This window comes from Dipodomys ordii, unplaced genomic scaffold (assembly GCF_000151885.1).
Source record: "Dipodomys ordii isolate 6190 unplaced genomic scaffold, Dord_2.0 Scaffold102, whole genome shotgun sequence".
NCBI classification, from domain to species: Eukaryota; Metazoa; Chordata; class Mammalia; order Rodentia; family Heteromyidae; genus Dipodomys; species Dipodomys ordii.
Genome location: NW_012267318.1, coordinates 2665770 through 2681585, shown reverse-complemented (window position 1 = coordinate 2681585; position 15816 = coordinate 2665770). Strand labels below are relative to the sequence as shown.

The 15816-nt window shown below is 41.4% G+C and overlaps 1 protein-coding gene across 2 annotated transcripts in view; it reads right to left on the bottom strand.

The window, feature by feature from the left end:
- The window catches only part of Mtus2 (microtubule associated tumor suppressor candidate 2), a 367362-nt gene extending 352259 nt beyond the window's left edge, over nt 1–15103 (bottom strand). For both annotated transcript variants that reach the window (XM_013027287.1, XM_013027288.1), the window contains exons 1-2: nt 12950–15103; nt 4058–4298 (exon numbers count right to left, since the gene is read on the bottom strand). In XM_013027287.1, the coding sequence (XP_012882741.1) occupies nt 4058–4298; nt 12950–15103 (2395 nt within the window). The remainder of the gene's footprint in view (nt 1–4057; nt 4299–12949) is intronic.
- Nucleotides 15104–15816: the final 713 nt, after the last annotated feature.

Genomic DNA, 15816 nt, shown 5'->3' with positions numbered 1-15816 from the left:
GTACTAGTGATAACTGGCTTACTGACTGAGTTGGGGGTCCTGTTAACTTTTGAACAAGTTGACCTTAAGCCATGATCCTCCATCTCCTGAGTAGCTGGGACTACAGTCATAGAGCCATCACTCCTGGCCTATTTTCTTATTTCTAAATTGTCATATTTTCTCTTTTTCTCAGTGTCTTACTGATCTGAATGAAGTCAGCTCTCTTTTATATGTGTGCTGGTCCACTGGGCTTGAACTCAAGGCCTCATGCCCTTACTTAGCACTCTGGAGCTCTAACCACTTGAGTCACACCTCCACATCTGCTTTCTTTTTGCTGGTTAACTGGAGTCTCTTGAATTTGTCTTCTTGGGATAGCTTTAACAGGAATCTTCAGATTTCAGCCTCCTGAGTACCAAGGATTTATAGGCATGAGCTACTGGTAACTAGCTAGGAAGTAAGTTTTAATGTAGCTAAGTCTGTCTACATTTACTTTCGGAATCTGGGAAAACAACCCCTGTTAAGTGCACAGTGAATAATTTTTAAGCATATGGATGGGTCTCACGTTTTCTTTCCTGGTCTTTTAATTCTAGTCCTGGATGAATTTTACTCATAGGGAAGGAACAAGATGAGAGAAGCTTCACAATGATAGCAGCAAGAAGGTCTGAGAGTGGTAAGCTTCAGGCTGCTTCCATCTTGACTGTTTGGTTTTCTTTCTTTGTTACTGCACAAGGATGATAAACAGATAGGAGCCTTTACAGCTCACAGTGTTAAAAAGCTAAGCTCACCTAGCTCTCAAATTCATAGGAATCTGAATCTTATTTTATGGGCAAGGGCTTTTTCTCTGACGGAAGTAGGCCATTTAAGTCTTTTGTGAAATAAAAAGAAAACTGAATCAGAAGAGAAAGGGAAGATCCATGAGGAAAACAGGAAGGAAAATAGAAGCATTTCTCTGGAAAGAAAAGAAAGGAATGAGTAAGGCCATCACCAGAGCAGGAAATGGATTCATGGGGACTCCACACTCATCCAAGGGAGAGCAGATCTGATGGCAAGTGAATCCGCCAAACAAAGAGACAATAGGAGTAGTCATTGCCCTTGAGACACCAGTCTCCGGAGTTGGAACAGGGTCTCATTGCTGCAGAGTCTCTGCCAGGTGAGTCGCCTGCCAGCCACAGGAAGGGATCTAATGTCTTTCATGGGCTGTAGGAGAGAGATGCTTGTCATCTTTCCTGTCTCCACTGATTACCCATGAGGGTATTCATGATTCACCCAGGAAGATATCCACAAGTCCAGTAGAAAGGAAGGAGGGTTGGGGGCTATATTACAGAGACAGGGGGAGCACTTACATGTGAGCCTCCAAGGACTAAACTTTGAAGAAGTGACACCCTGGTCACAAATGTGTAACTGCAAACAGGCCAGCCACAGATAGACTCCATCTGCTCACCTCTGTTGGCTAGTGGTCTTTACCACTTATGAAACTGGTAGATTCTTAAATTCTTGACTATGACAAGACAAATTTCAACTGTCTTTCATTTTTAAGGATTTGAAGGTTCTTTCTCATGTTCTATGCATGAAATAAAACTGTCAACATGTGTTACATTATACAATTTCAAAGGTATCTAATTTAAGTTCATGTGAGATTTACAGCTTAATGGCAAAACCTCGTATTGGAGAACACTGTCAGCCCTGTGAAGGGAAGCAGTACAGCTTTAAATAGCATCCACCTGTTGGAGGTCCTGACCTCAAAGACAGAGTCCTGAGATCCCATAATTTATCCTGGGAAGATGATCAGAAGCACTGTTACCTCTGTACATCCTAATAGGGCTCCTCTGGTCCTTTGAAACTACCTTCTCTGTATGCCATGCCATTCTCTTAGGGGCTCAAGCCTAAAAGATCGCTGTCATCCTCCATTTCTCTCAGACCTAGGGAAGAACTCCTTATTGCTTTACCTTCCAGCTGGCTCACACTGCTGGATGGTCCATGGGACTGACCCTCTCCCACTGGATTCCTGCATTGCCAACTGTCCATTCTCCTTGGTGCCTTTATAGACTGTTCTCAACAAACGAATCAGAGAGAGCCTGCTTACACTATAGCCAGATGATGCAACCTAGAAAGAGGAGGAGGAAAAGAAGGAGGAGAAAGAGGAGGAGGAGGAGGAGGAGGAGGAGGAGGAGGAGGAGGAGGAGAAGAAGAAGAAGAAGAAGGAGGAGGAGGAGGAGGAGGAGGAGGAGGAAGAGAAGGAAAAAGAAGTACCACTACTATGAAAACAATTGTTACAAATTTTCTACAAAATTAGTTGGCCTTAACAATGTACAGATATACTTTTATCTTTTTCAAACTGACTTCAAATAAATTATCTTAAAAACAGCATGAATGAAGTCAAATAATTATATTCAAAAATTCAAAGTGTATCCTTATTTCAAATAGTATAGGAGAAGCAGAAACCAATTGACAGTATTTAGAACATGGTTTTTAAAATTCTGATGCCTTTCTGCACAGCCACCTGCTGCTCTTGCTTTTCTCCAGGAGCGACAGATGACCCTGAGGTATTCACCTCCATTCCACCCATGATGCTCCAGCTGAAGTTCTGTGCTTCCATAACATCTGTAATTTCATATGTCTTTTCAATTCCATATCTACCCATTAGATTATGAGCTGCAGAAAGCTGTTCTCCAGTTGTTCACAGATCAAGGAACCCACAACGTCTAAAGCATAATAAGCATCCAAACTATGTTGAATAAACTCATAAATAGACAAAAAATAATAAACATTCAATGCATATCCTACAAAATACAGAAGATTGATGGGGAAGAATAAAGCAAGGGGTGATTAAGATGCATTCTATTCATGAAGTGACTTGTTGAATGGTAACGCCTTCGTACAACTAAGTAAAGATAATAAAAAATATAGTTTAAAATTGTAAGTGGCTCAAGCCTGAAATCCTAGTGACTTGGGAAATAGATTGGCAAACTGAAGTTCAAAGCCTGCCAGGGCAAAATAAAAGTTTATGGAGACCCCAACTCAACTAGTAGGTTGGTGCTGTTAGTAGATACCTATTATCGCAACTACAGGGGAAGCACAATGCTTGAGCATAGTGGTATACTCCTGTAACTTTTAGTGACACAAAAAAGCACATATAGGAAGAGTGCAGTCCAATGTAGTGTAATATAAAGTGATAATTTACCTCAAGAATAATCGACTGATTTTGAAAAAAGGAAGGCTCAAGTGGTTGAGTGGCTGGCTAGCAAGCCAGAGGCCCTGAGTTCAGCCCTTAAAAATAATTCTGCAGCAATTTTTATGACATAAAAATGCCTACAATATAATATTAGTGTGAAAATGCAAGATTCATGCTCCATGTTTTCTCAACTATTGAAAAATGCACGCAAAATACATTAGCAGAAAGTATCCAATAATAACACAAGCTAAGTCCTGGAAGTATTATTAGTTTCATCTTTATGTCTACAGTCAAACTTTTGTCATTTTTATTTTTTTCATTATTATTTCTCATATCTGCCTCTATTCAAAATTTTATGAAAGATGAAAATATGAACAAAATATACTCTGTAATAATCCATCAGTAATATAACAAAATATAAAGTATCCCATAAAATTGTAAGAATGCCATTCTTTTATCTGTGCCATATTTGTCTACATCCCAAATTTTTAAGAGTATTATTTCTATAGCAAAATAATATAAAAAGCTTGGATGAAAATGTGGGAGCAGAGGAAAGGGAGCAGAGAACCCAGGGAAGTCACCACAGTCATCCCTGAGCTCACCCCAAGGTTATCCATCCAGAACAGCAGCATAGAACTGGGAAGGGCACAGAGGCAGGATGTGCACACATATGGGGTATTCAGGACCCCTGAGCAGATGAAGCAGGCGACATGGGCAGTGCTACACCCTAGGAAGATCTCTCCCGTAATGGTCTGTGTAGCTTTCAGAATGGCAGCTTCCAGTATTACAACATATAAACTGCTATAGAGCAATAGGAAAAGGCTTCTCAAAGGGATGAAAGGCATTCATGCTTTACAGACATCTTACACGAGTCTACTTAAATGCAGGAAAGCACACAGTCATTACCTGAAGGATCAGACGTATAGAGGTTGGCTGCTGCCGTGATGGGTCCTGGTGGATGGATGGCGCTGGCCGAAGACCTCTGACTGGCGATCAGGATTCTGCTCTTTGCAGATGGTAGACGGGACATGGCACCCATTCCCAGCTGGGGCTTGAGGAGCATGGCTGATCGATAGAAAGTTGGAGGGACTTCATAATGAGTATAGGGAGAAGAGCAAAATTCTTGTTTTCCAGGGTGGTCAGTCACCTGCAATAAATGATCAGAAGTTCAAGCAGGAACTTCTCATTGCAGCTGGAGACTGATTAGACCTCAGAGTGGCTACTCTGGCTTCTTTGGGCTGATTAACACAGATCACTGAAGTCTCTGAGCCTCATGTCCCTTCCTCTAGTTTCACAACACAACACAACAGGGTGATCTTAGTCTCTCTCTCTCTCTCTCTCTCTGGTACTGGTGTTTGAACTCAGGGTCTCATGCTTATCTATCTGTCTTTCTATCATACTGAGGGTCTCCTGCTTGCTTGGCTTTGCTCAGCTGGTATTCTACCACATGAGCCACACTTCTAGCCTAGATTTTGATACTTATTTTGGAGACTAAGTGTCCTGGAGTTTTCTACTGGCTTTGAATTTTCTGGATCTCAGTTCCCTGAGAAGTTAGTATTATAGGCACGAGCCACCTGCACCTGCCCTTTAGTTCGAATATTGTATTAATCTATGTTTCACTGGGAGCAAGAATAACTCACTTTATAAAATGTAATTTTTATGCAGTGAAGGAAGAGAAGAAATTCAGTGAAAAGGTCTTACTCTGAAAGGTCTCAACAGAATTAACTCTAACCCAAAATTTGTTTATGAAGTATAATAAACAAAAACAAATAAGTAATAGAACTCAATCTCATTTACCCACCTAGAAAAAAATGTTTGTATCTGAGGACATACAGTGTTAGATAAGATGAACTACATTTAAAAATTTTTATGTCATCCAATTTCCAACTACAAATTACAAAGTTGATTCTAGTGTCTGCTAATAAGATCCTTCAAGCAGAGAGAGGGAAGGAGTGACATTGTCCAAAAAGAAATATTCTCTTTACCTGACTTATGTAACTATGACTGCTCTGTACATCACCTTTATAATAATAATAAAAAAGTTAAAGATATTTCAAGCAAAATTCTATTTCACTGGCGTAAAGTCTTGATAGCTTTTGCAGTAAATTAATATCACTGAAATAATAGTATTGTAAAATGGGAATTCTAAGTCAAAACTCTGATGTTCACAGCAATATTTAATAATAGATGGGTATTAAACAGGTGCTGGTGGCTCATGTCTGTAATCCTAGTTGCTGAGATCTGAGGACTGAGGTTTAAAGCCAGATGATCAGAGACTCTTATTTCCAATTAACCAGCAAAAACCCTGGAAGTGGAACTTTGGTTCAAATGGTAGAGTGCCAGCCTTGAGTGAAAAAGCCAAATTACAACATGAGGACCTGAGTTCAAGCTCTAGTACCAGCACGCGTGTACACACACACACACACACACACACACACAATAGGTAGGTCCTCTCAACAAAGTGACTTTGAATTGGAGATAACAGACATGAGATATTACTTATGCCTCAACACTGCATAAATGTTTCAAATTCCTTATAAAATTCAAAAAAATAGATGATCTGTACAAAACTATAGCTTCCTGTTCCTGATTTAGTATAGCTAATTAGCCAATTGCATTGATTATTAAATAAACAGAGAAAATTTGAAAACTATGAATTCCATTGTTATTCAATCATTGCCATTTGAGGGAACAGTCAATCTTTAAGCTAAAAAAAGTCAACCAGCAAAGAAAGAATTTAGAGAACTTTCACAAAATTATGCAAGTTTCATATACCCAGGAAGAAAAGGTACCATTTTTAAACTTATTTCCTTCACATATTTGTTTCTTTTTTGGAAACAAGTCTGATCTGATACAGGTAAGCTTTTATTCTTTTTTTTCAATGGGTATCTTTTTGTGTGTGTGTGAAGGTGATGTACAGAGGGTTACATTATATAAGTAAGGTAATGAGTACATTATTTTTTTTTTTGGGTCCGGTCATGGGGCCTGGGCGCTGTCCCTCAGCTCTTCAGCTCAAAGCTAGCGCTCTACCACTTGAGCCACAGCGCCACTTCCAGCTTTTTTCTTTTTGCTTATGTGGTGCTAAGGAATCGAACCCAGGGCCTTGAGCATGCAAAGTAAGTGCTCTACCACTGAGCCACCTTCCCAGCCCCCATGAGTACATTATTTTTGAACAGTGTTAACCCCTTCTTTGTTTTCTCCCACTTTCCCTCCCCCCTCTGACTCCCCTTTCACCTCCCCCCAAGTTGTAAAGCTCATTTCCAACACAGTGTCTAGTGAGTATTGCTGTTGCATTAGTTCACCCTTGGAACCACCATTTCTGTGTGTCCCCTTCCCTGCCCCAAATCAGATTAACTTATATATAAGACAAAGGGTACTGAAATCAAAAACAGTGATCACCGGGAATAAACCAGAGGGGGGAGGGAAAAGGGGGGAAGGACACAAAAGAAAAAAGAAGGTGCCATTTTTTTAACAGTTACCTAGACTGACAATAACTAAATGAACTTTTTCCATTTATATTGCCTTTACTAGGCAACATAAAAAGAAAATATTCACTTTTAGTAAAGAGAAATGACTATTTGGGAAAAATAGAGAAGTTAATGAAACATTGGTTTCAGGCTTGTAGTGTGGGTTTACATAATTAAAAACCAGAGCCCAAATGCTCAGGTCTGTCTTCCTTCCCATGGAAAGGTGTTGTGCCAGGCATGTTTGGCAAGAGCCAGTGGAATGGGGTTTCTAGGGGACAGGTAGGTGGGCTGCTGAATTTCAAGGAGACAGAGCATGTGCACACAGAGCTGATGTCAATAAAGATTCACTGAACAATGCAATCATGTCAACATTCCTTCTTCAATTGACTAATATAGTAGTGTAACTGCTATGTTCTCCTGGACAAACAGTACAGACTAGCATATAGCTTGTAGGGACTATGGATAGGATATTCTGTTCTCACTAAGTCTGATCATATTATTGGTGGACGTTTTGTGTGTTTTTTTGTTTATTTTTTTTGTGGGATTGAGGACCAAACCAAGGTTCTCATGCATGTTAGGCAAGCACTGTTTTCCTTAAGCCATCCCCTAGCCCGCTGCTGCTTCTTTATATGAAACATGAAAGAACAGTCAGAGCTACATAATCTAGTTCCTTAAAATTATAATGAAAAGAGCTGCTAAGGGCAATGTATGAAGAGATACATCTGTTAATTCTGCTCTAAATCACAATACATGTTAGGTGTCAGTCTTCTATCTATTCCAGAATCACCAACATTTAACAATATTCCTTAACAGAAACTATAAAAGCTTTGATCCAAGCTGTTGAAGCGATAAGCCCTTAATTTCATACTTTTAATGCTGAAATAGATAGAGAATCCTTAAAACTGACATTATTGAAACAAAAGATTAGGCGTTTAAAGTTTTATCATAATCACACTGTAAAATATGCATGACTGTTATGGCAGATAGGCTGCACTTGGGCTAAGGCAAATTATATTAGCATGAAAGAACATTTTACATGTGCACTCTGCTAAATTTAATTTTTGCAATTCTCTGCTTTCTTACTATCAATCTTTCTCTCATGTCTTATACACATATACTCTCCATTTTTGAAATTTTAGTTTCTAGAAGTTGGATGCCATTGGTCCTTGCTTTGAACAGATGCTCCTCCAAAGAAAGTAAGGTTCTAAGGATGGCAGTACACGGACTTCATCGTTACTCTGCTCCTTAGAATTGGAACATGTAACACCCACCTCAGTGTCACTCAAAAATAACTTCAAAGCCAGGAACTGTGGCTCATGTCTGTTACCTTAGCTACTCAGGAGGCTGACATCTTAGGACTGTGGTTCAAAGCCAGTATTGGTAGGAAAGTCCATGAAACTCTTGTAGTTAATAAAATCATCCAAAAGCTATAAGTGGAAATATAGATCAAGTGGTACAGCACTAAAAGAAAAAAAAAACTAAGGACAGCACCCAGGCCCTGAGTTCAAGCCTTCGTATTGGCATTAAAAAAAGGAAAATAATAACTTCAGTGATCTTCAATGCCTATCATTTGTATTGGGTTTTTTAACAAGGTGAAAAATATGCTTTAAATGCTACTTTATAAATTTTGAACTAAACAGGGGGAGCTACAAAAATTCTCACACTCCTTTTCGGTCTTTACTTAATGAACATCACAGAGAATGCTACAAAATCATATGCACATAGAGATCCTCCCCAAATCTGCTGTTTGCTTTCAAGGCAAGAAAAAGAATCCTATGATTTCAAAATAACTCCTGAAAGTCAAACAAGTTCTTGGGTTGTCCCTTTGCTCCTTTTCCCTGAGCTCAAGTGCTGGGGAGACACAGAGCAAATGGAGAGGTGTCACCTTTATGGCTGAGGGGAAGTGGTCCCTGTGATGGTTGATTTTATGTATCAACTTGGATGTGCCACAGTACCTGGAAAGTTAGTAAGACATTGGCCCTGTTAAGGTAAATCTTCATGAGTTTAACATTTAAAGCAGCAAACTTCAATTAAAGCAGACTGTGCTTTTAATGTAGGGGGCTTCATCCAATCAGTTGAAGGTATTAACAAACAGACTAACTTCCCCTGAAGTAGAGGGAAATACATACTCAAAAACTGCCACAGCTCTTCTTCCTTGTGGCTCCAGGATGCCTGCATTTCCTGGTGATTTGGAACTAGCTAGTTTCCACAGTTACATGTTCCACTCCCTGAAAACACGGTTGTCCCTTAGTATAAGAAGGACTCAAAATTCATGGATGCCCAAGGTCCTTATACAAAATAATGCAGCATTTGTACAGCATCCATGCATGCCCCCTCTGTGTACCTCTATTTTTTCACATTTAGTTACATTTTAATTTTCTTTAAGTAGGTGTAAAAAGGAGTTGTCATTTAACAAAGCAGTTTATGAATATAACACATCTTGATCAATGTCACCCTTTCAATATTCTTACCCATCCCTCCCTTACCCACCTGTTCCCTCACCGTTCTTAATTGTGTAGGATAGATATTGGATTCTTGACTGCATTCTCTCTATTTTCCTCTTCATTTGTCCGCCCCTTTCCCATTAACCCCTTTTGAATACCCACTTCCTGGTGTTTATTTTGCAGAACTCTGCCTTTGCCTTTTTAAGGAATTACACTATTTGAGTCCTCCATTGAATCTAGCATATTTCAGTGAATACATATGTTCACACTTGAGTACCACCTAACATATTTATTCATAAGTTTATAAGCTAAATCTAGCTTCTACATAGAAAGGAAAACATGCATCATTTGTCTCTCTGGGACTGAGTAACTTCACTCAACATGATTTTTCCCAAGTCTGTCCATTTCTTTACAAATGATACAATATCATTCTTTCTAATGGATGAGTACAATTCAGTATGTACACATACCACATTCATCCACTGAGGGACATCTGGGTTGATTCTATATCTTAGTACAGTGAACAGTGCCCTCCATATACTTTAAATCATCTGGCGGCTCTTTATAATACCCAGGACAATGGAAAATCCTGCTGCCTCTGAACTTATCCCCTCTACCAGCTGCAGCACTGCTTTTGGTTTTTTGGTGATTAATTAGAAATAAAAATTTCATAAAGTTTCCTGCCTGGGCTGGCTTTGAACTGCTACGATTCTCAGATCTCAGCCTCTTGAGTATCTAGGATTACAGGCTTGAGCCACCAATGCCCAGGTAAATTCTAAACATTTCTGAGCTGTGGGTGGCTTAATCCAAGTATGCAGAATTCACAACCATGGATAACTATCATCAATCTCTCTCTCTTTTCTATCATTATCTCTCAATTTGTATTTCTTCTGTTTCTTTCTGTCTCTGCTTCTCTCTGTTTCTCTCTCTTACACACACACACACACACACACACACACACACACACACACTCCCCTCCTAATTCTTCTAGTTCTGTGGAGAGACCTGATTAATAGAGGCAGCTCCTCTTAGAGATGAAGTGGAGTTGAGAAGTGGCAAGGGTCCTGGTCCTGAGTCGTGCATCTGTGCACGGAGACAGTACCTCCCCCTGTCCTCCGACCCTTGTAACTCCTTCCCAGCTCCCTCCCCCAAGCTGAAAAGTGTGCTTATGTCATCAGTGGGAAAAGGTGACCCTGAGATGTCCACACAAGCAGAAACACAGACCAGTTTTGCTAAGTGGGTATAATTCAATGCCCTGGCATTTCTAGTCCCCCAGATGATCTCAGAAACAACTTCAGTTGTTAGTGTTGCTCCTAAAATCCAAGAAGAGCCTCTGTCCTTTAGATGATCTTTACCCTTGACCAATCTCTTCTACTATGCTGGGTAACAAGGGTGGTTCTGTTATCACTGATTTGAAGACTTTCTTATTTTATAAAAAAAAATATGACCTCTATAATTAAGAATTAGTTCTCTTGGAACTAGTCAGAAAAGTTTCCTTTTGCTGTGGCAGGGGTCAGTGCTTTTTGGATTTCTAAACAGAGGAAAGGAATTCCACCAAGCTGTGGCTATAGAAACAAATGGCCAGGTTCATCCTGTTCCTACTTCTCAGTAAAGAACATTAACCCAGAAATTAATGCAATGGCCACCTCTCTCTGCTGTATGCTGTCACTAGAGATAGGGCCTGTGGGCCTTGGGTGTTCTGATTACAGCATAAATGTCCTGATTTAGCAGCTAGTTAAGGCTGGGTAACTCTCCTTAGGCATCAGGGGTCTCTCTCAACCTTCAGAATCACTAATGGCACACACCCTCTAGACAAAAAAAAAAAAAAAAAGATATGGAGTGGCTTCTAGAAGAAGACAAAACAGTTTTGGAGGAAATGTGCATTTAGATACAAATTACTCTTTTCCTGTGCATATGCTAATACTGAGGCTTATATTCGGGATCTCACTTTCAGTTGGCTTTTTCAAGGCTGGAACTCTACAATTTGAGCCACACCTCTACTTCTGGCATTTTTGCTATTTAACTGACAATAAGAGTCTTCTCATGGACTTTGCTACTCTCCCTGTCTTTGACCTATGATCCTCGGATCTCAGATTTCTGAGTAGCTCAGATTACAGGCCTGAGCCTGTACCAGTCTTTAAATTATTCTTCAAGGGAGCAGAAGCAGCATCAAGAAGAACTACACCGAAGAAAAATAAAGGTCACAGAGAAAGAACTAAAGATAGGAATAGGATCTGTGCCTCCATCTCCAAATCAAGTTGCCCTTGGGAATGTTTTTAATGCTTTGATGCTTTGAGAAGACCTTTCATCTGTTTAACAGCCTTGGTGCTGATCAGCTGCAGAGAAAGAGCCAGTGGTAGAGCCTGACCCTGACTTCAAGTCCCAGGTTCAAGTCCCAGAATGACTCACAGACTATTGTCTAAAACCTAAATGGTAGCTAGCTCATTGCTAATGAGATACCATTGAGGCAGCCAAGCTGAGGTTCCTCTGGATCAAGATACTCTTATGCACCACCCCACAGGAGAGACCATATATGAGCAAGCCCTAATGGAGAGAACAGATCAGCTTCTCTAGTGCTTTTCTCTCTTTAGTGATGAGGTGAGAAGCTGGTGCTCTCTAGGGCATCTCAATGAGGTTCTTGTTTTGTGGCCTTAGATGGGTGATTTAAACCTTTCTACATCCATTTCTTTATCCACACAACTATAAATACTGTAATAGCAGGGCTGGGTGCTACGGCTCACATTTGTAATCTCGGCTGCTTAGGAGATGGAGATCGGGAGAATCAAGGTTCCAAGCCAGACACTCAAAAAAATTAACAGCACCTCACTTCAACAAACAAGGTAGATATGGTGATATATGTCTGTAATCATAGCCCGGCAAGAGGCATATGTATGCTTTAAAGCCAGCCCTGGCCAGAACTATGAGACCATACCTGAAAACAACTTTTTAAAAGGAGGCTAGAGATGTGGCTCAAGTGGTTGAGTACCTACCAAACAAGTGCGAGGCCCTGAGTTCAAATACCAATACTGTCCAAAAAAAATTAAAACTTTCAAAACCAACCCCTAAAAAAATGTATGAATGAATGGAGCCAATGGCTGGTTTATATTATGTGGCTTGATGCACAGTACACATCCAACTAAATGTTAGTCCTAATCACTATTCATAATAGAACTGAACAGCCTGTGCCTAACATAACTTCTGCCTACTGTTCTTCATAGAAGGTTTTCTAAAAAGCAAACACTCCCCATGAGAAGACAGGTCTGCTCAATTTAAAGAATATATGTACTTTGGACTCATCCAAGCTTTGACCTAACTCATAGAAGAATTACATTCCCTTATTTAAACATGGAAGCTAATTTAAGTGCATACTTATCTAGTCTCATATTCATTATGTGAGTAAACTTCAAATCAGACTCCTTAGAAATTGGCCCCGTTATATAAGCACCAGACTTGTCAAAAAGGTACATCTGTGAAGACAATCTCCCGCAGTCAAAAACACTTCTGTACTCGTGTATCCCTGAATGTGAGCAATGGGTTTAGAGGCAATACCTTTTTCCCCAACTCGCTGAAAATGTAAAACAGACTTTAGGGTACTTTAAAGAACAGCTGGGAGACAGTGTCTCACAGCTATAATCCTAGCTTCTCAGGAAGCTGAGAGTTGAAAGACTGTAGTCCACACTGAACCCAGGCAGAAAAGTATTGGAGGCTCCATCTCCAAAATGACCAGCAAAAACTAGGTCTGGAGGCTTGGTTGAAGTGGTAAAGCATGACCCAAGTAAGGAAGCTAGCTAAGCAGGCCCTAAGTTCAAACCCTGATGAAATAACACTCTGGAGGAAAAAAAAAGTTAAAGAAATTTACAGATAGGATCACAATGACATTCTCTTACCTCTTGTAAAAACTTTTCACTCATCTGACTGAAATGATGTCCTGGGGGCTTGATCCCAGACACCATTAGCCCAGAGCTGAAGACCCTTGGCTTCTGTAAGTCAGGCTTGAATTTCTCATAGAGGTTGGCAGATGGCTTAAGGTCACCACCTGCAGCCTTCTCCTCCTGGACAAGAGGCATGCCACATGCGGGTGGGGTGTACGGAAGCCCCACAGGGACCAGCGAAGTGTCCACCTGGCCCAGTGCTGGCGGATTCCTCCTTATATAGGTGATGATCTTAGGTCTCACATGTTTGGGTTTGGGCATAACCACAGGCTTCATTTCTGTCCTTTCCTCTGGTTTTTCAATGAGATGTCTCTCCATTGCTTCCTGTGAAGCAGGCGAGTCCTTGGAGTTTGTGATGACAGGTTTGGGAATGCCACTGAGGCAGGTGTCCTTGTCAGGCACTTTGGGGAATGTCTTCAATACCTGCGGGCTGTCAATGGAGGGTAAAGTGAAGGGGTCCACATTGCACACGTCAAGGTTCTGAAAACTGCTACAAGGTGGCGTGGGCTGCTGGGTCATGTTCACAGTTGCCTCTGAGTGGAGGGGGGCTGGAGTACTGAGAACTGAATCTGCCCTCAATGGGATTTCCATCTTGGCTGCATTTTCTAGAAAGTTCCTACTTTCAGCCTCAGGTATCGTGGTCTCTTTGCTTTGCTCTACTTCCAAGCTGCTGCTCTGAGGGTCCGGGTGGGCAGGGCCTTCAGTGTCACTCTGTACAACAGAAGAACCTGAGAACAATGCCTCAACACTGGCCCTGGACTCACTGCCCAGCCTTCTCTTGTCTACTCTGACCTCTGGGGATCGGCTGTCAGTTGAATCACTGGGAACAAAAGCCACATGGCCATCACTAGAGGAAAAGTTTCTAGGTGTCATTTCCCCCCACTCTCTACCAGGAGTTGGTGATGTTTTTCCAGTGGGCTGACTACCAGCCACTCCTAGGGGAGCAGGGCCCTGTTTGGGGGCAGTTTGGAGTGGACGCTCCACACCAAGGTTGCCTGCCACCTTCCCTTCATCACTGCTGTCTCTTCCCATTCCATGAGGCTGGTGGCTGCTGGATGGACCACTAACTACAGGAGTGGTTTCCTGGGCTGACACACCTTCTTCCCTGTGACACCCTGGACCTCCCACCAGGCTTGACTTGAATTCTTGCTCTGCCTTAGCCTGAACAGATTTCATCTCCAATTCTGCATCTCTCTTTCCTTGGCCTAATTGTGCTTCTGGATAATGCAGGTTGTCCTTTGATTCTGACCTTGAATTCAGAGCAAGGTCCAGAGGGGCAGCCCTGGCTGAAAGCTCACTGTGAGCATTCTGTCCCTGTGTACCTGCTGTCTGGGTCTCTGAGGGAATGGTCTCCTGGGCTTCTGAGGTAGATGGTTTAGGGGGACCCAAATTCTCTCCCTCTGAGGTACCATCAGCTGGAGGAAAAGCAGTTCCCCCAGAATCATCAGCAAATGTCCTTTGTGATACCTCTCCACCCTCAAGCACATGACCCCGGGGCTCAGGAGTGTCCATCCAGGTAGGCTGTAGATACTGGAGAGTCCTGCTGCCAGCTGTGGCTGTGGAGCTGCTTGCTCTATGCAAAGAATGCCTCTTCAGCTCCTCATTGTCAAGTGTCTTTGCCAATTTGTCTTTGGGAGCATGTCTGGGAACTTCAGCATTCCTGTTAGCCAAAACCTCTGGACTGCTCTCAGCTACTGTATTCCTCCAACTTACCAGACCTGATCCCTGGCCACTTTGAGGGGTTGACAGAAAATCTGTACCTTGGTCTATAGTACGTTCTTCATTTAGTTCCCTACGGACAGTGGGAGAATGTTTATTATCTTTCAGGCCGGTAGAGCCAGGCTGAGATCCTTTCCCAGAGCCCTGGAGTCTGTGAGGGTCACTGTAAAAATGGGGGTGCTGTCCTGGCCCACTTGAATTTGCATTTCCAAGTTCATCAGCCAGATCACATGTCTTGGCCTCTTCACAAGAGGAACTGACCTCCAACATGATTGGATTGGCATTTGTATCTCCAAGACTTAGAATATGCTCGTTGTTATTTTTCGCTCCATTTCTGTTGTCCCGCAACTGATTGAAACACGATTTCTTGGGGGCCACAGGGATGCTCATTGTCAACCCTTCACTGGACAATGCTGGCCATACAGTTCTCCTCAATGGGGACTGGACTTCCTTCAAGCTTTAGTTCAAGTAACAGATAATCTTCAAGCTGCTTGTCCCCCTCTGGCAATGTCACAGTATAACACAGCTTTAGCTTTCTTCCAAAGAGTTATAAAAGCCAGCATTGTTTGTGATGCTCAATGAGACCAATTAGTCCATAAGACCTAAGAAAACATAAAAGGATGTTCACATTAGAAATACTTGGGAGGAAGAAGCATGGCAAACACATACTGGCAAAACTCCTCACTTCCATCCTGTTATTTCACACAGTAATTTTCCTCAAAACTCTTTCAGATACAGGTTCCTGCTGAGGAAGGAAAAAACTGAAACATCAGATGGGCCAGTGTCAGAGATGAATTAGAAATGTGTGTTGTCCAGTAGAATTTTACTCATCGGTTATGAAGAATGATATTATAGCATTTACAAAGAAATGAATGGACTTGGAAAACCTATGTTAAGTGAAGTAAGGTAAGCCCAGAGGACAAAAGATGCATGTTTTCTCTCTTCTGTGGAAGTTAGGTCTAATTTGTAAATATATAAGGGAATACATAAGAGGTTGTATGCAAGCACACACAACCATACTAACTGAAGTATGGCATTTACAGAGGAGACTCTAAATGATGTAACTACTTAGCCCTACAGTTATGTAGATATGACCATAAGTG